Source organism: Ornithorhynchus anatinus, chromosome 10 (assembly GCF_004115215.2).
Source record: "Ornithorhynchus anatinus isolate Pmale09 chromosome 10, mOrnAna1.pri.v4, whole genome shotgun sequence".
NCBI classification, from domain to species: domain Eukaryota; kingdom Metazoa; phylum Chordata; class Mammalia; order Monotremata; family Ornithorhynchidae; genus Ornithorhynchus; species Ornithorhynchus anatinus.
The window spans coordinates 20,624,910-20,648,822 of NC_041737.1; the positions used below are offsets into that span (position 1 = coordinate 20,624,910).

At 39.1% G+C, this 23,913-nt stretch overlaps 1 protein-coding gene across 1 annotated transcript in view; it reads right to left on the reverse strand.

Moving 5' to 3' along the window:
* Nucleotides 1-7,642: 7,642 nt before the first annotated feature.
* GPC6 (glypican 6) overlaps nucleotides 7,643-23,913 on the reverse strand; it is a 719,587-nt gene continuing 703,316 nt past the window's right edge. The window contains exons 9-10 of the mRNA XM_039913281.1: nucleotides 14,464-14,639; nucleotides 7,643-8,552 (exon numbers count right to left, since the gene is read on the reverse strand). Coding sequence (XP_039769215.1) covers nucleotides 8,350-8,552; nucleotides 14,464-14,639 — 379 coding nt within the window. The 3' untranslated portion in view covers nucleotides 7,643-8,349. The remainder of the gene's footprint in view (nucleotides 8,553-14,463; nucleotides 14,640-23,913) is intronic.

Below are 23,913 nucleotides of genomic sequence, written 5' to 3' on the forward strand. Positions count from 1 at the left end.
GGAAGGATCTCACAGATCTCAGTGCTGGTATCTTTAAATAAAATCAAAGGGAGAGGAAGCTGGGAATTGCAGAAACAGCCTGGCTCAGTGGAAAGAGCCTGGGCTTGGGAGTTAGAGGTCATGGGTTCTAAACCCGGCTCTGCCGCTTGTCAGCTGTGTGAATTTTGACAAGTCACTTTACTTCTCTGTGCCTCAGTCCTGTACAATGGGAATGAAGATTGTGAACCCTACGTGGTACAACCTGATGACCTGGTATCTAGCGTGGCTTAGTGGAAAGAGCCGGGGCTTGGGAGTCAGAGGTTGTGGGTTCTAATCCCTGCTCCGCCACATGTCTGCTGTGTGACCTTGGGCAAGTCGCTTCACTTTGGGCCTCAGTGACCTCATCTGTAAAATGGGGATGAAGACTCTGAGCCCCACGTGGGACAACCTGATGACCTTGTATCTACCCCAGTGCTAAGAACGGTGCTTGGCACATAGTAAGTGCTTAACAAATACCAATATTATTATTATTATTACCCCAGACCATAGAACATTGCTTGGCACATAGTAAGCACTTAACAAATAACAACATTAGTAGGCGCTCAATAAATACGATTGAATTAATGAATGAAGAGAGCAGAATCCTTTTTGAAATTTGAAGAGCTAGTGTCATAAAACAGGAACTCTTAGGCAAGGTAAAACATTGTATTCCCCTTTTCTAAATAATATATAAACTTTAAAATAAAAGTGTGAAGTCTGTCAAATCAATCTTAGAAATATATAAAATAATTTCTTTGTAATTCTTCATTCTACCCCAGTGTTTAGAACAGTGCTTGGCACATAGTAAGTGTTCAAATATCATAATTATTATTATTATTATGCATGATAAATGTCCAGAATGAATCCTTGAAAACTACTTGAAAACACATAGCAAATTCAGTCCAACTATATTAACTTGCTATTTGATGTTCAATGCCTTACACAAATAAAAATTTTAAAACAATTCCTGTATCACCGATAAGCTTTTAATAAAGATGGTTGGGCCTAACTTGCTCTTGGTTAGTATAATTTGGACATATCTAATTAATCACATGCACAATCCCCATGGGTAATTAATTATTTCTAATATATAATTGAGAACAGAAGGTAAATCAGAAGACACTGAGGATGACATTCGGTCTGAAGAGATTCTGCAGCATTTAACCCTCAGCTCTTGCTTCTTTTTTCACAGTCACAATGGCTTATGTTCAAGTTCTTATGGCTTTTTGGGACTACTAAAACAGAGGAGAGCAAAAGGAAACTTGCAGAATATGATATAGCAAAAAAAAAAAGCAACCAGACTTTTTGGCTCACAACAGTGCCCAGTGCTTAGAACAGCGCTTGGCACATAGTAAGCACTTAATAAATACCATAATTATTATTATTATTATATTGTGGGTGCATATAAAATCTAAAACCTAGGAAACATCTTTCCACTTTCATGAATCTTGCATAAGGACAGTAATGATTTGTCATCACTACTCTGATTTCTTTTCAAAATATACTGGAGGGCTTCAATAATGGATGGAATCATGGAACAATAGCCATGGCCTGGCTGTGCTGGGCCAGACAATAGATCCAACCCAAATCAGGCCTTTATTCAACTGTTCTTAACGCATCAGTAGTTTTGGAAGAGGAAAGGAGTCAAGGACATCTGGTGGAAGATCTGTAATTGACTATTACTGTTACTAGGCTAAGAATTCTTGTTTATCTGAATTTAAAGGAGCACACCTGCCTAAATACTTATTTAAACTCTTAACTCCACTGGTTTTAATGTCTCCACTCTTTTTTCATTCATTCATTCATTCAATCATATATATTGAGCCCTTACTGTGTGCAGAGAACTGTACTAAGCACTTGGAAAGTACAATTCAGCAATAATTTTTTTTGTTCTCATTCCAGAAAAACTGGACTAAGAATCAGAAGACTCAGATTATAGTCCTAGCTTAGCCACTTGACTTATGTGTAACCATGGGCAAGTCACTCAACTTCCCTGAGCCTCAGTTTCCTCATATCTAAAATGGGGATAAAGAACTTTATCTCCCTCCCTCTGAGACTCTGGGCCCCTTGAGGAACATGGACCGGAAACAATTTGATTTTCTTGTATCTTCCTAGCACTCAGCACAGTGTTTGGTATATAGTAAGTGCTTACTATTATTATTAAGTGCTGTTAGTAATAACAATAATAATAGCAATAGTAATGATAATAAAGAAAATTAGACTTTGATTCTGAGAAGGCCTCAGAGGGATTTTCTGTTCAATCACCACATACTGCACTGGCTCCTGATATATCATCTTGCAATTCATTCTATTAGTCAGATGGAGACTTGGAGAAAGGGTTTGGGTGATTCAGTGAAACCCATCACCATTCTGAGAACTAAATCAAAAACATTCCCTTCTGAAAGTAGGACACTCATTCTTTGCCCCTCAGTACTAAGCTATAGTCCTAGGTAAGTAGGAAATCAAATATTGGCCTCTTGTTTGTAATCAGGCCCCCAGTCAATCCCCTTGATTTCTCTTTAGAGATGTACCGATCACCCTAAAAGCAATTTATCCTACTACTTTAACCACATGCACTGTGGAAAGACTTTCCAGATGTATTCACACACAGCGTCAGTAGCATTGTCTTCAAACGAGAAAAGTTCTCTATACATTCAGGAATGGCAAACTCTATTGGGTAAAGCTGTTGGAGATGGACTATTCCAGTGGCACCAAGGTAGAACATAGTTGTTAATAAGATGGTTTCCAGACTGAATTCTTAGGTAAGATTTTAAAGGTAAGTGAGGTAAGATTTTAAAATGGCCTGCATTAGTAACTACCACCTAAACTTCCTTTGCTCTTGAGTATTAGTCTGGGAAGAAGCTTTTCCCCATGCTTGCAGAAGGAACACTGCAGAGTTGCATGCAGACAAGAAAAAGGTAGTAGCAATATTAAAATGATAGCTGTAGAAAATAATTTTCATTTAAGAGTTTTACCGATATCAACTATCATTTTAAACTATAGCTTACAAATTTACAGGATGCATTGTTTGGAAGGAAGCATAAATTCATGGGTTCCTTCATATGTAACTGATGCCCTGAATGCCCTTGGGTAGTTTGCAAACTTAAGAACAAAGAACAGTAAGAAATAAGATTGGAATACTAATAATAATGTGATTTTCTTCCCTCCTTGCACCTTATGTAACTTGTCCTCTTACTCCCAGGGTGTAGGGCAACAGTAGCAAGGGGTGGCCAAAATCCAGAGAAGGCAGGAGGAAGAAAGGGAGTATGATTTATTCCTCTTCAACAGGAGATCAGTGAAGACAGATAAAGGTGATGGCAGTGGTGGGGAAGCCCTTTGCTCCATGGTGACTCTCTGGAACGAGGACACATTTTACAAGCCTTATGGCACTTTCTGGGAATCAATTCTCCTTAGCCTTCAGTTTTCATGATGCATCATTTCAGAATTCAGTAAGAATATCCACTGGCTCAGTGAGGTAACAGAAAATTCTTTGATGCTGAAGTAAAAAATGTTCTAGAAGCATGAGGCATTACTGTTGTTGTTCCCATTAATTGATTCCCAAAGATTCCATGCTGAGAAGCAGTGTGGCCTATGAGAAAGAGCATGGGCCTAGGAGGCAGAGGACCCAGGTTCTAATCTGGCTCTGCCACTTGTCTGCTAAATGACCTTGGGCAAGTCACTTAACTTCTCCATGTCTCAATTTCCTCATTTGAAAAATGGAGATTCAATAACTGTTATCTCACCTATTTAAACCATGAGCCCCACGTGGGACCTGATTTCCTTATATCTACGTCAGTGTTTATAGTAAGCATATATATGGCATATTGTAAGCACTTAGCAAATACCACAATTATTATTATTATTATTCCAAACAATTCCTGCCTAGACTGTAAGTTTGTTGTGGGCAGGGAGTAGCAAATACCACCATTATTATTATTAGTATTTCAAACAATTCCCACCTAGACTGTAAGTTTGTTGTGGGCAGGGAGTATGACTGTTTATCGTTATTTCGTACTCTTCTAAGTGCTTAGTACAGTGCTCTGCACACAATAAGTATTCAATAAATACAATTGAATGAATGTATGAATCCATAACATATTATTTCATAAAGATCAATATGTTATATTTATCCTGCAAATAACACCTACCCCTAACTTTCTGTGTTTTCTTTTCTTTCAATTTTCATGTGACCTTTTAATGCCAAGATATCTCTCCTTTTTGAGAAAATGAGTTTGAGAAAACAAGTAATCTCTGTTTCATAACTCTCTGCCACCGCAGTTGAAATTTGATTCTCACTGTTGCTTGATCTTAGGTTTCAATCAATCAATCAAATTTACTGAGCACTTACTGTACTAAGCACTGTACTAAGTGCTTGTGGGATGTAGATTTATTCCTCCATTCTACTTTCCAGGTGACCAAGGAATACAACAAATGCAATAGCACATATTCTTCAGTCCACACTGAACATATTAATATCTTCTCTGCCAACAAAAGGTGGATCAGTGTGTATGCTAATATAATCATCACATGAGCAGTGTTGTGGAGAATGGAAATGTGACTGCAACCAGTGGATTGAGAGTATTTATTTGGATGAAACTTGACACTATCAGGGGTATTCAACAGTTAATCCTCATCACTTTTATATTTGGTTACATTGAAAATTTGAGGATTACACATTTCTGAATAACACTGTGCCCTTATTTCTGTCTCATGCCTGTATTCATCAACCATACTGGAGTAAAGAAATTGTGATGTTAAGGATCTGATTTGTAGGTTTAAGATTTTTGTTATCATTTGAAAGGACACTTTACATTTTTCACATAATTAATTTCCACTCCTTCAAATAAATGTGTTATACCTGGAATTCTCAGTTGGAATCTATTTAAAGTTTCCTAAAATTTTTCTTTCTTATTTCTTTAGGGAAAGTAAAAGGAAAAATGTTGGGAACTAAATTACAGTGTTTCTTTTGAGTCAAGGCAGACCTTTTTAGCACATTTGCTGTGTTTTATGAAAACATTCTTGAAATATGTTCTGTATCCTAGAGAAAGTAACTGTGGTTAACTGTGAGAAAAAGGGAACATTAGAAAAGTGACTACTGATGACCTGTTTAGCATACCATTTGAATCTTTCTATGAGAATGCAAAGGCATCATTTTAGCAATTCAAAATTTTTTGTATTAGGTAATTTTATCTTGGGCAATTTGAGCCCCTTTCACATAATCAGTCAATTATTTCCGCTCTAACTTAAACAGAGCTGACACTTTCCCTTATGGCATTCTATTTTAGATGGGAAAAGAAGAAAGTGCACATTAGAGAGCTGCAATTTCCATTTCATCAGTCAAATGTTACACTTTGGGAGAGTCTAGTTATTCTCTTGTGAACGGGTAAATAAGGCCTATGTTTTTAGATACATAATATATTTAGGGTGTCAAGGTGTTGTCATGTTTTTATTCATCACTACTACCAAGTTCCCAAGGAGGTAATACAGAAAAATTTGTAAATGACTCTGGAAAAATATAGGAGGTGAAATCAGTCTTAGAAGCCACAGTTTCCATCTGAATTAGAAAATAAAATCTTTAGCCACCAGAAAAATCATTTGAAAGCATCTCCCGGGCAACACATGTTTATGACTATATTTTTTTTCTATAGACTATTAGGAAAATTCATATTGTAATTAAACAGCCTGTAAAATTTTGCATGTGAGAGAAAAGCACAGTTCCACATTACCAGTTTTTAGTAAGCCTAGAGTACTGGTTTTTCCATATATGCATCAGGGATTGCTGTAAAGTGATGCCATGGATGTCATGGTAAACAGATGCAGGGCAGATCAGGGAAAGTTAGGGAATTCTGAACACAATACTATCTTCTTAAATTGGAGCAATGGAAGTTAGAAGTTGCATTTCAAAAGATTTCCTGAAATAGGGCAGTTAGATTAAAAGGCTGTCAACTGCTCCTGAAAAACAGAAGAGGAGCTTCATTGATAAATTGAGCCTGAAATCGAAAGACATAATACGTCGGAGAGAAGTTGAGTAAGCCTACCTTGATTAATACTGTGTGACAAGAGATGGGCAGGCACACGATTTTTCTTACTACTCAGAATGAAAAAAGAAGAATCATGCAAAGAATTTTAGTTTAGAGATCAAACCTTTTGGAAAATGTATGATTATTGTAGTTTAAACTGAACTCAGTAAATTAGTCGAAAGATGTAATACTGACTCCAAAGGGCAAAATTGAACTGATCATTGAAGTCAGTGCAAAGACTTGCCTGCACAGTTGGTGTTATGACAGCAACACCAGTCAGGGAAACCAATGGCTTTCAATAAGACAAATAGTGTTGGATTGTTTAAAAGATTTAAATTTAACAGGTTCAAATCTAGAGTCTTAAAAATCTACATTAAAATAATTAGGCATGATATAGTGAGAGTAATTTGTAAATACCTTCCTTTTGTGTGAAACTGCTTAAGTATTCCTACTACTATTGTGCTATTATGTACTACTTATATCTCATACTTAAATCAATAACTAATTATAATTTTGATGAAAAATAGGATTGAAAATACCATTAAGATACCATTACTGTCAATGAGTTAACTGTTACATGACTGGAAATTTCATAGTATCTTGAAAATCTGGCTGAACCCTTTCCAAATTAATACGAATTAAGAAATACAAGGAATGCCGATGGCTAAATATCTCTTGATTTTCAAAAAAAGCCCTTTTTTCCCCTAAGGAGATGGGACGGAGAAGCGTGATTTTTGTTTATTTGATTACACTGGCTAAAACCCTGATTCAACTGAGGACACCCAGGTTCCAGCCAGGAATTTCAGACAGCAGGGCCATGTTCATGTAGGTGATGGTTCTATGGAAGTGACTGGTTCTTTAAGCTCCCAGTTGGCTATGAAAAATTAAGTCCTGACATTCCCCAGAACTCTGGCCTCACCTTGAAAGAATTTCGTGCTAAAGCACACTTTGGAGTTTTTAATAAATGGACAGTTAGATACATGAAAAGTCCTCTTTCTTGATTCTTAGTGCTCACAGGTCATTAAAGAGTCATTTACCTGAGCATTAGAAAACAAGAAGAGCTGGTTGACAAAACATTTTTTTTTTACAAAGGTGTCAACCCTGAGCTTGTAATTAAGAAGTTAAAATCTGTGATTTATATATTTATATATATATATATAAAAATAGATGATCATACTAAGACTAAAAAAGTGAAAGAAATCTCCATGTCAATACTATACTTTTTTTTGTCTTGACTTCTTCTTTCTTCTAGAATGCCCTTGTGATGAGGAAACCAATTGACACAAAGGAAGTACTGGAAACTTGCTTTGGGTCCAATCACTTATCAGCCCATTGTAAGAACTGTCATCTTGGAAGAATAATGAGCAGAGGAGTGGGGGAACCTAATAACTGTCAAACCTGTGGCAAATGCAAGGAGATTATGTCACTAGAAATTATTTTAGTCCAAACCTTGAGTTGTTCAGCTTCACCACTGTTGATAGAAAGTTAAGTGAAAACCTTAGAAGAACCTGGGTAAAGCACTTAAGATAAAATGGTGCCATGGCTGAAATTCATACTGGGCAAAGAGGAAACAAATACCAAATAAGAAGTAACATGAGATTCTGAGCCCTGGTGGAGTTGCTTTAAAAGTAGTAAAAGCGAACTTCTAATGTATACGCTATGTGTCTTCAAATCAACGGTTCAGTGTGGATGTGGCTGAAGTGCAAGACATTCACCATCGAGGAATACTGTAAATTTACTACCATTTTTTGACTTTGTCTTTTTTAGAAAAAAAAAAAAGTTCAGACTTTCTCCCAAGAAGCTTTCCGTCAATTTGAATTGTTACAGAGAAGCCCCTGGAGAGGTCAGGATGCCAACAAAGAACTTCTATTTTGGGGGCTGGTCTTCATCCTCTTGGCCTATCTGTTGAGAACATAGTCATCTTGGACTGGCTTCTGTAGAAGAAAATCATTTTTTTTCTACTTTTCTTTTCTTTCATAACAAAAGAAAAAGCCCATTGTGAGATCCCATTACTTCTGCAGCAACAAAGGAAATGAAGGTAAGAAAAGTCTTCTGGTAAGAAAGATCCGAACAGGAATTCTCTTGAGAGCGGACGGAGTCTGCACAGCTATCGGAAGGAGATCAGAAGTAGTTCAGTCTGGCACCGGGTATCTTTGGGAAAACAAAATGGGGAGCAGGTGACAGTTCTGCTCACTTGTCCTAGAAAACTGTTAAGTATCTGCGGCATGGTTCATATTCCAAGAGTGTAAGAAAAGAAGAAAGTTGGCTGTTCTTACAGCTAAAAGGCAGTTTGTGGGACCCAAATCCAGGATTATCTCCACTGTCTCTGCAGAGAGAGGAGCAGGCAGGCGATGGGCAATGGGAGGCGTGAGTGGCTAGGTTTGTCTGCTGAGGACTCTACCTCCCTCCTGTCTGAGTCCACTGGGGATGCTTCAGTTGTGATGAAGTCAAACTCCGTTGGGCAGATGTCATCCGTGCAGCCACTTCCACTGCCGGAACCACTGGTTTCATCACCTAGGACGGGAAAGACCCAAACCACAAAATCAGAGAAAGAAAGAAACAAAAGATTTGATGTGATATAACAGGAACAGTTTGGAATAGAAATGAACACAGTGTGTGAATGTTTTAAGGTCTGGATTGTTTAAAAAAATTGATTTTTGGATATACACAGTAGGTATGAGATGCTGGGTAATACTTATGTCTTGGCTTCTGAGTGTCAGATCCTATCCAAAATAATTCTGTATGGACAGTCGGAAATAATGATTTCATTTTACAGAGCAAGCAGCGTTTTCTTACTGCTATTTGTTACGAGCCAGGCACTGTACTAAATGCTGGGGTAGATACATGATAATTTGGTTGCACGCCGTCCCTGGCCCATACGGGGCTCTCTCAGTCTTAATCCCCATTTCACAGATGAGGTAACTGAGGCTCAGAGAAGTTAAGTGACTTTCCCAAGCTCACACAGCAGGCAAGTGGGCAGAGCTGAAATTAGAACCCAAATCCTCTGACCCCCAAGCCCAGGCTCTTTCCACTAGGCCACGCTACTTCTAGCATTGAGCTATGACAGTTATTTCTAACTACCTGTTATCCAAAAGAGCCTTTATTTATTTTGTTCCTTTGATCCTCCCTTAGACCCTTCTTTCAATCAGTCAAGCGTGGCTCACTGGAAAGAGCACGGGCTTTGGAGTCAGAGGTCATGGGTTCGAACACCGGCTCTACCACTTGTCAGCTGTGTGACTTTGGGCAAGTCACTTAACTTCTCGGTGCCTCAGTTACCTCATCTGTAAAATGGGGATTACGACTGTGAGCCCCACGTGGGACAACCTGATTCCCCTGTGTCTACCCCAGCACTTAGAACAGTGCTCGGCACATAGTAAGCGCTTATCAAATACCAACATTATTATTATTATTATTATTATTATTAACTAGTTGGTTTTACTGAACTTTCACTATGTACAGGATACAAAGAAACTGAGCACTCAGGAAAGTACAATGGAATAAGTAGACTGTGAGCCTGTTGTGGGATGGGGAACTGTGTCCATCCTGATGAACTTGTATCTATCTCGGTGCTTAGAACAGTATTTCACATATAGTAAGCACTTAACAACTACCATAAAAAAAGTAGACAAACTCTCTGCCTTCAAATAAAGCTCTCTGCTCACAAATAAACAGGGCATTGCCAGCTGTTTTCATCTTTCTTTGGTCTCCTTTTTCCAAAGCACTACCTCCTGTTCCTGTCACTAAACAGAGTAATGAGTCCAGAGTATTTTGGAGCCGCTCAAACTGATTCTAAGTGCACTACAGGATAGGTATAGAGCGGTAAGCAGGAAGATGTTGTACCAGGTGGAATTAGTAGAGACTCTCTTCTCTACACTTTAATAGAGGAGCAGCATGGCCTAGTGGCAAGAGTATGGGTTTAGGAGTCAGAAGATGTGGGTTCTCATCCTGGATCTGCCACTTATCTGCTATATGACCTTGGGCAAGTAGGTTAACTTCTCTGTGCCTCAGTTTCCTCATCTGTAAAATGGGGATTAAGGCTGTGAGCCCCATGTGGGACAACCTCATTACCTTCTATTTTCGAACAGTGCTTAGCATATAGTAAGCACTTAAATACCATAATTATTATTGGTATTATTATGGCAGCTAACCTCTTTCTTAAGGGCCTAGGAGCATCAATGGTAGAGAAAATAAACATCAGGACAAGCCAAAGTTTAAAGAGGAGGAAAAAAAAATTAGTGATGGTCAGAGTATGGAAAAACAAATGATAAAAGAGAGAAAATGAAAGACACAAAATGCTCTGCACATAGTGAGCGCTCAATAAATACTACTGAATGAATTCAGGAGTGAGACAAATTACTTTCAGGAATAAATTATTCCATAGGCCCAAGAAGAATACTTTTTGTAGACTATATTCACTTCCAGACTATAAAGTGCTCTGAAAATGTCATTTCATAAATTGTACCACAGTCGCCTCAAAGAATGACTGCAGCTTAGAAAAAGGTCCTACATATTTCCAGGCATAACATGTACTTGGGATAAATCGTGCTTGGGAAAGAGAGAGGCCTTTCTGTCTTCCATCTGTAACATTTCTTTCTCTCTTTTTGTCTCATTAATTCAAGTGTACAAGCATAACATTTTGCTTCAGTGACCAAACTGTAGAGTTGCACATAACAATGATACAATTAATGCTTTTTGCTAATCTCTTCTTATCCTGAGCTTCAGATTTTTTTCAAAAAAAGCATTCTTTGTTCTGACATCTCCAAACTCCTTTGCTCATTTCTAAAATGACTGATTAAAAATGGTTGCACCCAATTGATGTCAAAGGTATTTATTGAGTGCTTCCTGAATACAGAGCACTGTACTAAACACTTGAGGAAAAGTAATATAATACTGTTGTAAATATGATACCTGCCTACAAAGAGCTTTCAACCCAAGCCTTTTGATAATTGGAATTGCCTATTGGGAACAATGGATTAGCCTCAGTTTTGAGACTTCAACCAATCAATCAATGATATTATTGAGCACTTACTGTGTGCAGGGCACTGTACTAAATGCTCTGGAAACTGCAATACAATGGAGATGGTAGGCACGATCCATGTCCACAAGAAGCTTACAGTCTACAGGGGGAGACTGACATTAAAATAAATTACAGAAAGGGGAATGGCAGAGTAGAAGGATATGTACATATAGGAATGAGGGTGGGGTGAATATCAAGGGCGTAAAGGATACAGATCAAAGTGCATAGGTGATACAGAGAAGGGAGGGTAGGGAAATGAGGGTTAAACTGGGGAAAGCCTTTGGTGGAGATGTGATTTTAGCATTTTGAAGGTAGGGAAAGTATTTGTCTATAGGATATGAAGAGTGAAGATGTTTCAGGCCAGAGGAGGACATGGTCAAGGGGATGATGGTAGGATAGACAAAACCGAGGTAGAGAGGGTAGAGTGGCATTAGAGAAGCTAAGTGTTGTAGTAGGAGATCAGTGAGGTACGGTAGAAAGGAATGAGTTGATAGTCTCCCCCTCTATGTTGCTGTCTCCCCCCAGACTAAGTTCATTGTGGTCAGGGAATGTATCTACCAACTCTGTGATACTATTATATTGTACTCTCCACAAGTGGTTAGTAGAGTGCTCCGCGCATAGTAAGTAATCAATTAATATGATTGATTGAGTGCTTTAAAGCCAGTGGTGAGGAGTTTCTATCTGATAAAACTCTGTGATATTGTTACATTGTACTCACAAGTGCTTAATATAGTGCTCCGCACATAGTATGTGCTCAATGAATATGATTGGTTGATTGAGTGCCTTAAATAATGTTGGTATTTGTTAAGCGCTTACTATGTGCAGAGCAATGTTCTAAGCTCTGGGGTAGATACAGGGTAATCAGGTTGTCGCACGTGAGGCTCACAGTTAATCTCCATTTTACACATGAGAGAACTGAGGCACAGAGAAGTTAAGTGACTTGCCCACAGTCACACAGCTGACAAGTGGCAGAGCTGGGATTCTAACCCATGAACTCTGACTCCCAAGCCTGGGCTCTTTCCACTGAGCCACGCTGCTTAAGCCAATGGTGAGGAGTTTCTATTTAATACAGAGATAGATGGGCAATGATTGAAAGTTTGGAGAGTGGGGAGAAATGGACTGAATAGGATTTCAGAAAGATGATCCAAGCAAAAGAGTGTAACATGGATTGGAAAGGGTAAAGACAGGAGGCCAGGAAGTCTGCGAGAAGGCTGATGATGAAAAGTGCTTGGATGACTGTCACAGCAGTTTGGCTGGGGATCAAAGAGTAGGTTCTAGAGTTGCTGTGATGGTAGTCTGGATGGATTTGGTGACAGAGTGAATATGTAGGTTGAATGAGACATATGAGTCAAGAATAATAACAGGGTTATGGATCTTTGAGAGAGGGATGATGGTGGTGTTGTTTACAGTGCCTAGATAGGAAAACAGGACTTGTAAGCTCGTTGTGAGCAGGGAATGTGTCCGCTATATTGTTGTTTGTACTCTCCAAAGTGCTTAGTATAGTGCTCTGCTCACAGTAAGCACTCAATAAATACAATTAACTGAAGATGAGGACTTCAGGCTAGAAAACCTGCAAGAAGGAAAGGACTAGATTGCCAGGGTTTTGTGCTGCATCACTTATGTCTAACATCCCTGCTAAACATATTCCCACTGCATTTCCAGTTCTCCTGATTCCCAGAGCAGTGTTCTTCCTACTGCACCAACAGCAAGGCTGAATCTTGAGGGGGAATAGACCACATTAAAGAAAAAAATCCTTCCAAACTCTGTTGTTTTGTTATTTTAGTCTTTCTAACTTTAGTTCTAATATTTTAGGCATAAATATGCTCCATCTCTTGTGTCTCACAGGCCTGGATGATAGGCATTGTTTCTGGCATCCTTTGCTAGAGGGGACAGAAAGTCTCTGTACCTCTGCTTTGGTGGAATGGCTTCTATGACTCAGTGAGGATGTGATAGGTTAAAAGGATTATTTTAGAATCTAATGCTTGGTTTTAGGAATTTCATAATTCTTCCAATCACTCTCACTGTACAATTTGAGAAAAGCCATTCCTATATACACCCTACTATATAGTACAGATAATAATAATAATGATAATAATAATGGTGGTATTTAAGTGTTTACTATGTGCAAAGCACTGTTCTAAGCGCTGGGGGGATACAAGTGATCAGGTTGTCCCACGTGGGGCTCACAGTTTTTAATCCCTATTTTACAGATCAGGTAACTGAGGCACAGCGAAGTTAAGTGACTTGCCCAAAGTCAAACAGCTGTCAAGCGGTGGAGCTGGGATTAGAACCTGGGCTCTTTCCACTGAGCCACGCTGCTTGCAGATATCTGCCTGAAAAGTACTTCTGATTCTTCCTCTTTTATTCTCACTTTACTCTTAGGTAAAACTCCTAGAGACTTTTCTAAGTTTGTTTCCTAAAAAACAGTAATAACCATGGAAAAATATTTTCAAAGTCCTGAAATTCCAGCCTGATGAATCTCCTTGTCGCTCCTGGGCCAGTAGATAGGGAACTTAGGGAGGGTGAGTTTTAAGTAGACTTACAATGAAATTGCAAGGTATTTTTAAAAGTGCCTCATCAAAAGTTATAAACCCACAAATTATAACTCATAAGATTTCTTCATTGAATCTACAAAAATGATTTTTATATACAATTATCACTGCTATTTTATTTGTTAAGCCCTTCCTATGGGTGCAGGACTGTTCTAAGCACTAGGATGCATACAAGTTAATGAGGCTGGACACAGACCTTTTCCCAAATGGAGCTCACAGATTAAGAAGGTAGGAGAACAGGTACTGAATCTTCACTTTACAGATTAGAAAACTGAGGCATAAAGAAATTTAGTGACTTGCTCAAGGTCACACAGCAGGCAACTGGTAGGGACAGGATTAGAATGTGGGTTACTAAAAATAATAATGATGGCATTTATTAAGCAATTACTGTGTGCCAATTACCATGCTATGTGCTGGAGTAGATACAAAATAATCAGATTCGATAAAATCCCTGTCCCTCATGGGTCTCACAGTGCAAAAGGGAAGGAGAATGGGTATTTTATTAATGTTGGACACAGTTCATGTCCCACATGGGACTCAAAGTCTTAATCTCCATTTTACAGGTAGGTAACTGAGGCACAGAGAAGTTTAATGACCTGCCCAAGGTCACACAGCAGACCAGCAGAAAAATTGGGATTAGAATTTATAATTGTAGTCCTTGGAGTTTAATCTTTAGAGTAAATCCAATTTCGAAGTCAGAAAAAGACAATTAATATAGGTTCAAAAGAACAAGTCGATATATTAAGAAAAAAGTGGGTGTTATGATCTGTAATTATTCCATCTCATATATCATAATTTAGCTTCCAGGACAGAGGAACATTTTAAAATCAATTTTTTCATCGATTTGATTACTTACTTGTGTCTTGGAAGTTGACATCATTTCCATTGTATGCATTCTTTAATTTGTTTGTCATCACTCTGAGAGCCATGATTTGTTGCCTTATGAAAGTATCTGGCCTTGTGATGTCTACATCCACCTCAGGATTGTTGATCTGGTTAGTCAGCCCATCATTCATGATCTCAGGTAAATATCTATAAAGTGGAATGACAACAGCAATAAAGTCTTTACCTCACAATCTTTTACTGTGATATAGAACATAATGAGTATCCCGAAGTGATAATCATTACAAAGTAAATAAATCCAAATTAGGCTCACTTCTTAGAAAAACAAGAGAGTAAATAAAACCATTCAAAGATGAGGAAATGGGATAATTTTCTTCTCAGAAAAAAGTGTTTTACTGAATGAAATTGGGAGTAATGACCTATGATATGGTAGTTCAGTGCCCTGTGGGGAAAGCTATAAGGACATGGTATGGGCCACTGACCCAGAACTGTGACATTCCATCTGGTTACACTCCTGGATTCCAGAGCAGTCTACAGCCTCTGGGACTACCCACAGAACCTCAGAATTAATTCTGGAGTTTATTCTCCTTTCATATATTAAATAGAGAAGCAGGTAACCTAGTGGAAAGAGGATGGACCTGGGAGTCAGAAGACCTGAAATCTAATCCTGCTCCACTGCTTTTCTGATGTATGACCATGGGCAAGTCATTTAGCTTCATTGTGCCTCAGTTATCTCATATGTATAATGGGGATTAAATCCTCCCTCTGATTTAGACTGTAATTCCTATGTAAAACTGGGGCTATTTCCAATTTGATTATCTTATGTCTACCCCTGTGCTTAGAACAATGCTGCACACATAGAAAGTGCTTAACAAATACCATAAAAAACAAATATCTTCTCTTCCTATAAAACATATCCTTGTGATAAAAACTTCACAGTTCTCAAAGTGTCCTTTTCCTTCCTTATTTTGATTTTTTTGATTGGTTAAGCATCCACAACATGTTTACCACTCTATAATAAGTTCTATTTCTCATTATCAACTTTTTTCACATATGACTTTATTTCAATTTAAAACATGCTCCTGCAGGCCCAGGAGCACAACCATTTTTTCCCCCAACTTACCTCAGCTCTCTCCTTACCTTTATCCCAAGGTATACTTGGCAGGATTATGGCCATAGATTTTTCTCCTAGGACTTTAATTTTCTGGTCCACACACTACCTGCTTTTATAAGGCCTCAATCAAACTCAACAGTGACTCCTTCCATGCCTGTTCCCCACTGGATTCATTATCTGCTCTTCACTTTCCTGAGAAGCAGCGTGGCCTAATGGCAAGAGCATGGGCTTGGGAGTCAGAGGACATGGGTTCTAATCCTGGCTCTGCCACTTGTCTGTTGTGTGACCTTGGGCAAGCTGCTTCACTTCTCTGTGCCTCAGGTACCTCATCTGGGGATTAAGACTGTGAGCGCCACGTGGGACAACCTGATTACATTGTATCTACCCCAGCACTTAGAACAGTGCTGGGCATGTAGTAAGCACTTAACAAATACCATAATTATTATTATTCTTTACTCTTTCCTTTCATTTTAGTCTGAGATGGGCAGATTCCATTTTTTTAGTTTCATCCTCTCAAATGACCATTTTAGGCTTTTTTTTTTTTTGGACTGGACTTCTAGACTGTAAACTCACTGTGGACAGGAAACAATTTTACCAACTCTGTTGTACTGTACTCTCCTAAGTACTTAGTACTATGCTCTGCACATGGTGAGTGCTCAATAAATACCTTTGACTGATTAATTGATTCTTTGGAGACATCTTCTTATCCTTCCCATTTTTTTGCAATTTTTTTCCCTATGATCCCTTTGAATAGTCTTGTAACTATAATTAATATTAGGTGACAAATTACTGACATAAAAATGACACAAATTGATATCTTTTAAAATGGTATTTGTTAAGTGTTTACTACGTGCCAAGCACTCTTCTAAGTGCTATCTTCATCTTCCTCCATTCTTTCTACATCTTCCTAGTTAGTGTGAATAATTTCATTATCTTTACCATTGTCCAAACACACTTTATTGGTGAATTTTGATTGCTCTTTATTTTTTATGTTTCCTGGGGTCACTGAGGTCTTAGTGGTTTCCCATTCTTCCACTGACAAAGTGAACAGCAATAGTATAGTATACATTATATAACTGTGATAATTTCTACCAGACAGCTAAGACTGAAGATTGAAGTTCTACTTTTAGAAAAGCAAATAAAATTAAATGAATGTCTTACAGCTCCTTATGACCTTGACTAAAGGGATCCATATAAAAGCTTTTATCCTAATAGTGAATTTTATTTATGTAGCACTTTAATTTTTCCAAAGCCCTTTATATCAAGTTACTCATTTTATCTTCACAACATTCCTGTGAGGTTAGAAAAGGAAGATATCCTTATTTCACAGGCGAAGAAATGAAGCCCAGAGATCTAGATGTGAGCTTGTTGTGGGCAGGAATGTGTCTATTTGCTGTTATATTGAACTCTCCCATGTACTTAGTACAGTGCTTTGCATACAGTAAGAACTCAATAAATATGAATGAATGAATGAATAAATACTAAATTAGTTGACTGAGATTCTGTAACAGGCTGGTGGCAAAGTGGGGGCAGACCTTGTCACTTCCAGTTCTATGTTCTGCCCACTACAGCATATTGGTAGATGTTGGCAGGCTGAACAAATAAAGAAACACCCTATTTACTCACATAATCACCTCACTTTTTCTCACAATTTTTGTTACACTCAAACATGGGTGGAATATTTACAAGGGTCATGTAAGAATTAAGTCTAGTGATGAGGGGAGGAAGGGACAAGAGAAGAAAAGAAGGAGAAAGGAGGAGAATAGGAAGAGAAAGGTAAGAGGGTTCTCTTAGACACTGCATACTACAACACTCAATGAATTAGCTCCCTCTCTCTGCTGTGTTGTCATATTATTTCCCTTTTCTTCTTGCCCTGCTAGATTGCTCCCATCTCAATGAAGAAATTCATTCCCCTCACCCCCAACAATCTCTGTCATGTTTTTTTATCTTTCTTCTTTTTTTCCCCTTTAGCATGCCAATATCACTGCTTAAAGTTTTGAGGTACAAACAATAATTTTTAATTTTCTCCTCAAAAATTGGGGTGGGGAAATCATATGGTGGAGACAATTAAGCAAGCTGATGCATAGTTCAGATTCACCTGAGTGTGTAGACTATCTCACTGCCAGCAGCCAAACATGAAAGATTAGCTGGACTTTTTTCTCCTGTGCTTTTTCTCCCTCTCAATCAATCAGTTGTATTTTTTCAGCTTTTACTGTGTTTAGAGCACTGTACTACAGTGCAGTGGGAGAGTACAATACAACAGAGTTAGTAGACACATTCATTGCACACAATGAGCTCACAGTCTAGATGGGGAGACAGACATTAATATAAATAAATAAATTACAGATATATAAGTGCTGTGGGGCTAAGAAAGGGTGAATAAAGTGTAAGGGTGATGCAGAAGGGAGTGGGAGAAGAGGAAATGAGGGCATAGGTTAGAGAAGACCTCTTGAAGGAGATGTGCCTTCAATAAGGCTTTGAAGGTAGAAAATATGATTGTCGGCTATGAAGAGGGAGGGTGTAACAGAGCAGAGGCAGGATGAGTATGGGTTGTGGTAGGAAATCAGGGAGGTAAGGTAGGAGAGGGCACGGTGATTGAGTGCTGTAAAGCCTGCGATAAAGAGTTCCTGTTTGATGCAGAGGTGAATGGACAACCACTAGAGGTTCTTGAGAAGTGAGGAAACATGGACTCAACATTTTTGTAGAAAAATATGTCCAGCAGAGTGAAGTGTGGACTGGAGCAGGGAGAGACAGGAGGCAGACTTTCAGTGATGTCTATACCTGTTGAGTTTCATGTTAGATTGAAAATAGTTTCTAACAGCAACTTCCAAAGTCCTTTATTATGTTTCCACAAAGATACGGAGAATAATCTCCTTTCTCACATATTACCTCTCATAAACCTCTTTCATATCTCTCCTATAATCTCATCTCTTGCTTGAAAGCTTTCAGTAAGAAAAAAAAATGAAAGGGGAGAGAAAAATAGTCAACACAGCACCCCAAATACATGGGCATTTTTAGATTTAACTAACCTTTCAGAGGTTGAATATCGTGAATGACATTCTGTACGATAATAATAATTGTGTTTTTTTTTAAATTTACTGTGTGTCAGGTAGTGTATTTACTGAGGTAGGTACAAGATAATCAGGTTGGACACAGTCCCTGTCAGGGATAGTCTTAATCCTATTTTACAGATGAGGTAACTGAGGCACAGAGAAGTGAAGTGACTTGCCCAAGGTCACACAACAGACGAGTAGAGGAGCTGGGATTAAAACACAGGCCCTCTGACTCTCAGGACCATGCTCTTTCCACTAGGCCATGCTGCTTGTTAAATGCTTACTATGTTTTAAGCACTGTACAGGTAGATATGCTGAAATCAGATCAGATACATGCCCTGTCCCACATGAAGCTCACAGTCTAAGAGGAAGTGAGAACAGGTATTTAATTTCCCATTTTATGGATGAGGAAACTGAGTCATAGAGAAGTTAAATGACTTGTCTAAGGTCACCCAAATGGTAAAGTAGGGATTAGTACCTAGGTCTCTTGACTCCCAGCTCATGCTCTTTTCATTACGGAAATCTGGTTATTACGAGGATGAGTATGTAAACTGGTTTGCCAATATTAAAACAAAAGTCTCCTGATCAAGAAAGATATTTGCTATTACATCTCTAACAACACCAAACATATAATCAACGTCAACTAAATAAAAAATAATTAAGCAGAGGATAATATCATTTCTTTTTCATTATGTTTGCCGATATCCCTTCCCAAATTCTTATGAAAATGTCACAGTAGAATGATCTCTTTGCCTTTATCAGAAAACACTAATTTTTTTGCTTTCTTTATATACGAGCATTCTCTAATTGATTCCAATTTCAGATTGTTTTTTAATTTGATTTCACTGAACATATAACACTTGGCTTTGGTCTCAACAAGCATCACTATTGATTGACTCATAATGAAAACCTGCAACTCATCTATCCCTAGTAATTTCTCTCATCCACTAGAGAAATGTACTGATATGAAATTGAAGTCCTTCCCATTGCTGTGTGTTCTGATTGCCTGAGGCTGGTCCATTCTCTCTGTTGCAGTCCTGCCTCCTGGATGATCAAGATCGCCAAAAATGGCCATGAGGGGGCCACAGTTACTTTACCCTTTAGGCTCCCTGGATGTCTGTCCTCTGGCTGCTCATCTATCTTTACATCAAGTAATTCAATCAGTAGCATTTATCGAGTAATTACAGTATGCAGAACACTGTTCTAAGTCCTTGGGAGAGAATCATGCAACAAAGTTCATATTCCCTGCTCACGAGGAGCATATAGCTTATATGGGGAGACATATTAAATTATGGGTATGGACCTATAAAAAGGTCACAGTCACAGATATGTACAAAAGTGGGGTGAATAGTAAGTGCTTAAAGGGTACAGGTCCAAGTGTCAGGGCAACAGAAAAGGGAGAGGGAGTAGGGGAAAAGAAGGCTTAGTCAAGGAAGGTCTCTTGGAGAAGATACCTGATTTGAATAAGCTTTAAAGGTGGTGGTCTGCCATATGAAGGAGGAAGGAGTGTCTGGCCAGAGGAACTGGGCTAGGGATCTGCAGTGAGATAGCCAAGTTTGAAGTACAGTGAGTAGGTTGGCGTTAGAGGAGCAAAGTGTGCAGGCTGAATTTTAGTAGGCCAGCAAGGTAAGATAGGATGATACGAGTTGATTTAGTGTTTTAAAGCTGACGGTAAGGAGTTACTGTTTGATGTGGAGGAGGACAGCCAACCACTGGAGGCTCCTGAGGACTGAACACATTTTATTTAAAATGATCCGAACAGTAGAATAAAGTATGGACTGGAGTGGGGAGTGATAGGAGACAGGGAGACCAAAGGAGAGGCTGATGCAATAGTCAAAGCAGGAAATGATAAGTGTTTGGATCAACACAGAAACATCAAACAGAAACTCCTTACCACTGCTTGAAAGCACACAGTCAGCTCGCCCCCCGCTACCTTACCTCCAGAGAAGTAGTGTAGCCTAGAGGAAACAGCTTAGGCCTGGGAGTCTGAGGACCTGCATTTTAATCCCTGCTCCACCACTTGACTGCTGTGTGATCTTGGGCAAGTCACTAAATTTATCTGTGACTCAGTTTACCCATCTGCAAAATGGATATTCAATACCTTTTCTCCCTCTTACTTAGACTGTGCACTCCATGTAGGACCTATCTTGTAGCTAGAGAAGCAGCATGGCTCAGTGGAAAGAGCATGGACTTGGGAGTCAGAGGTCATGAGTCTGAATCCCAGTTCTGCCACTTGTCAGCTGTGTGACTGTGGGCAAGTCACTTAACTTCTCTGTGCCTTAGTTACCTCATCTGTCAAATGGGGATTAACTGTGAGCCTCAAGTGGGACAACCTGATTACCCTGTATCTACCCCAGTCCTTAGAACAGTGCTCTGCACATAGAAAGCGCTTAACAAATACCAACATTATTATCTACACCAGCACTTAGTACAGCTCGTGGCATAAAGTAAGCAACTTAAATACCACAGTTATTATTTCTTCCTTACACTTTCCTCTTCTAACCCAAACTTACTCGCTGAAACTAGGTCTTCTCTTCCTTCCCGCCAAACCCTTGTTCACATTCTCTCTCCAGCTTGGAACTTACTTTCTTTTCATATATGACAGACAACAACTTTACCCATCATTAAAACCTTATTAAGATTGCATCTCCTATAAGAGACCTTCCCTGACTAAACCCTTATTTCCCCTTCTCTCTCTCCCTTCGGGGTTGCCTATGCCCTTGGATCTGTACCCATTAAGGACTTGTTATTACCCCACCCTCAACCCCACAGCACTTACAATAATAATTAATAATAGTTATGGTATTTGTTAAACACTTACTATGTGTCAGGCACCGTTCTAAGCTCTGGGGTAGATTTTAGGGAGTCAGGTTGTTGGACATGGGCTCACAGTCTTTATCCATATTTTATAGATGAGGTAACTGAGGCCCAGAGAAGTGAAGTGACTTGCCCAAGGTCACACAGCAGACAAGAGGGAGAGCCGGTTTTAGAACCCATGGCTTTCTGACTCCCAGGCCCATGCTCTATTACACCATGCTGCTTCTCTGTACATATAGGTAATTCATTTCAACTCTTTTCCCCTTCTAGACTGCAAGCTCCTTGTGGCACGGCAAATTATGTTTATCTGCTCTGTCGTACTCTCCTAAAAGTTCTGTGTGGTGCTCTCACACACAGTAAGCACTTAATAAATACCATTAACTGATTAACAGATTGATTTAGTCTATAGCCTCAGTCCCACTTCCTGGAGGAGCAGGCTAAAGGTGTAGGCCTAGTCCAGTGAGAGCTACAAAGGCTCAACTTTCAACTATGGAAGCCATGACAGAAAATGCAACTGGTTCTACTGATCTGGATACAGAACAAATTAGTGCTTTCCCTCTATCTCCATCTATCTCTCTCTCTGTCTCTGTGGATCCCTTCTTCTATATCCAGGTACTTCTCCTCTGCTGGGTCTGTTTCTCCTCCGGCTCTGTTTCTCCTCAAGCACAGCACTATTTTTGTGTCAGGATGCATGTATTTGTGTGTACTCTGTGTAAAACTGCTTTATCTGTGTTGGCCTGTGTCTCATTTCTGTGTCTCGTTTTCAATCAATCAATTCATGGTATTTACTGAACACTTACTGTGTACTGAGCACTGTACTAAGCATTTGGGAGAGTACAATACAAGAAAGTTGGTAGATATGTTCCTTGCCAACAAAGAGAATATAGTCTAAATGCTAACACCCACCAAAGTGCAATTCAATTTTCTGGATGCCATTGTTATTAGAGGCTCCTGTAATGAAGAAGTGATAGAAAAGAACAAATTCAAGGGCATGCCATTCTTTTCTGAAAAAACATTTTAGCAGGGAAAAAAGGAGGACTGGTGTTCTGTTGCTTCTGGACATTTCATAAAATGCCCACTGCAGATGTACCTCAGTTGAATTAGGGAATGACTCTGTTTCTTTCAACACAGTACTTGCTGCACTGCAATCGGATACTCATTTATCAGAGCTGACTGTGATACTTCCATAGGAGTTACCTCCTGGGATCCAGAATATTCCTGAACGATAAGAGATTGCCTAGAGCTCCCAGCCCTCACTGTGCCTGCCAACTTTTCACCAGTTTAAATAAAATGAGGAACAAAACCTCAATACTCTCAAAAAGCATTATATACTGGGATATTTTCAAAGTTTAATGGTTGAGACAATACCAAAGAATCCCAAGATATAGAGTGAACTGATCCTTTAGAATTTATATATATATATACATATATATATATATATAATATGTGCATATATGTGTCCAGAAGCCCTGCTTCCTCTAAACTCCTATACCTTTAGGGGAAAATATGGCATCAAACTTATAGGGGCTTCCTCTATGAGTGTACAAGGAGTTAACATCGCAGGGAAAGGGAAGTCACTTTTCCCAGTCCAACCTTGCAGAAGAACAAGTACGCTCTCCTTGGGCAAAGTAAGTCTCCTTTTGCCCTTAGTTCTGGTCACAGTCCAGTAGAAGGTAGGAAGAGGGGTGGCTGATAGTGTTCCTTCTGCTTATTCAGGCCTCTCCTAACTTCCTTTCAATTGGCATTAGCCATACACCATCTGGGGACCCCTTTGAACCACTCTCAGGGCTGGGATTCAGGGAGCCTCAGATTTCTTATTCCAAAGACCAGTGTCCCTGGAAGATCTTATGGGGCAAACAGCTGTCTCAGGCCCCAATCAGATGAACTGCCATGCTGGGCCTGTCCTCTTAGACTCTCTGTATTTCCAAATTACTGGCTGAAGATGCCCCGGTTTCTGGACTTGGTGAGAGCGAAGGGGCTAAGGACTCCTGTTGGACCCACACTCCTCTGATGATGTGCTTTTGGTCTGAGGGTCAAGTACTGCATGGTTTTTCCTTGATTGTTTGCCACTGAAATTGGTGGCCTCAGGGGGCTACCCAATTTCCACCTCACTACAGTCTGGTTGAGTTTCCATCAGTAAAATGGGGATAAAATACCTGACTCCCTCCTACTTAGACTCTAACCCTTTAGAGGACAGGGACTGGCATATTGAATCTACCACAGGGCTTGGCAATTGTTATTAGTAGTAGTAATAATAACAATAATTATAATAAAGACTCACTGTTCATTCACTGACTGAGAAAATGGAGGAGTTGTATATTTTACCATTATTTTAACAGTGGTTTGTGTGTAAATGACTTGCTCCCAGAAGTCAGAATGTATTTCTATCCTATCACTTCTATCATTCTCTCTATATACGTGCATACATACACCCAAACAATCAATTGATAAATATTTGAGTGCTTGCTGTGTGCAGATT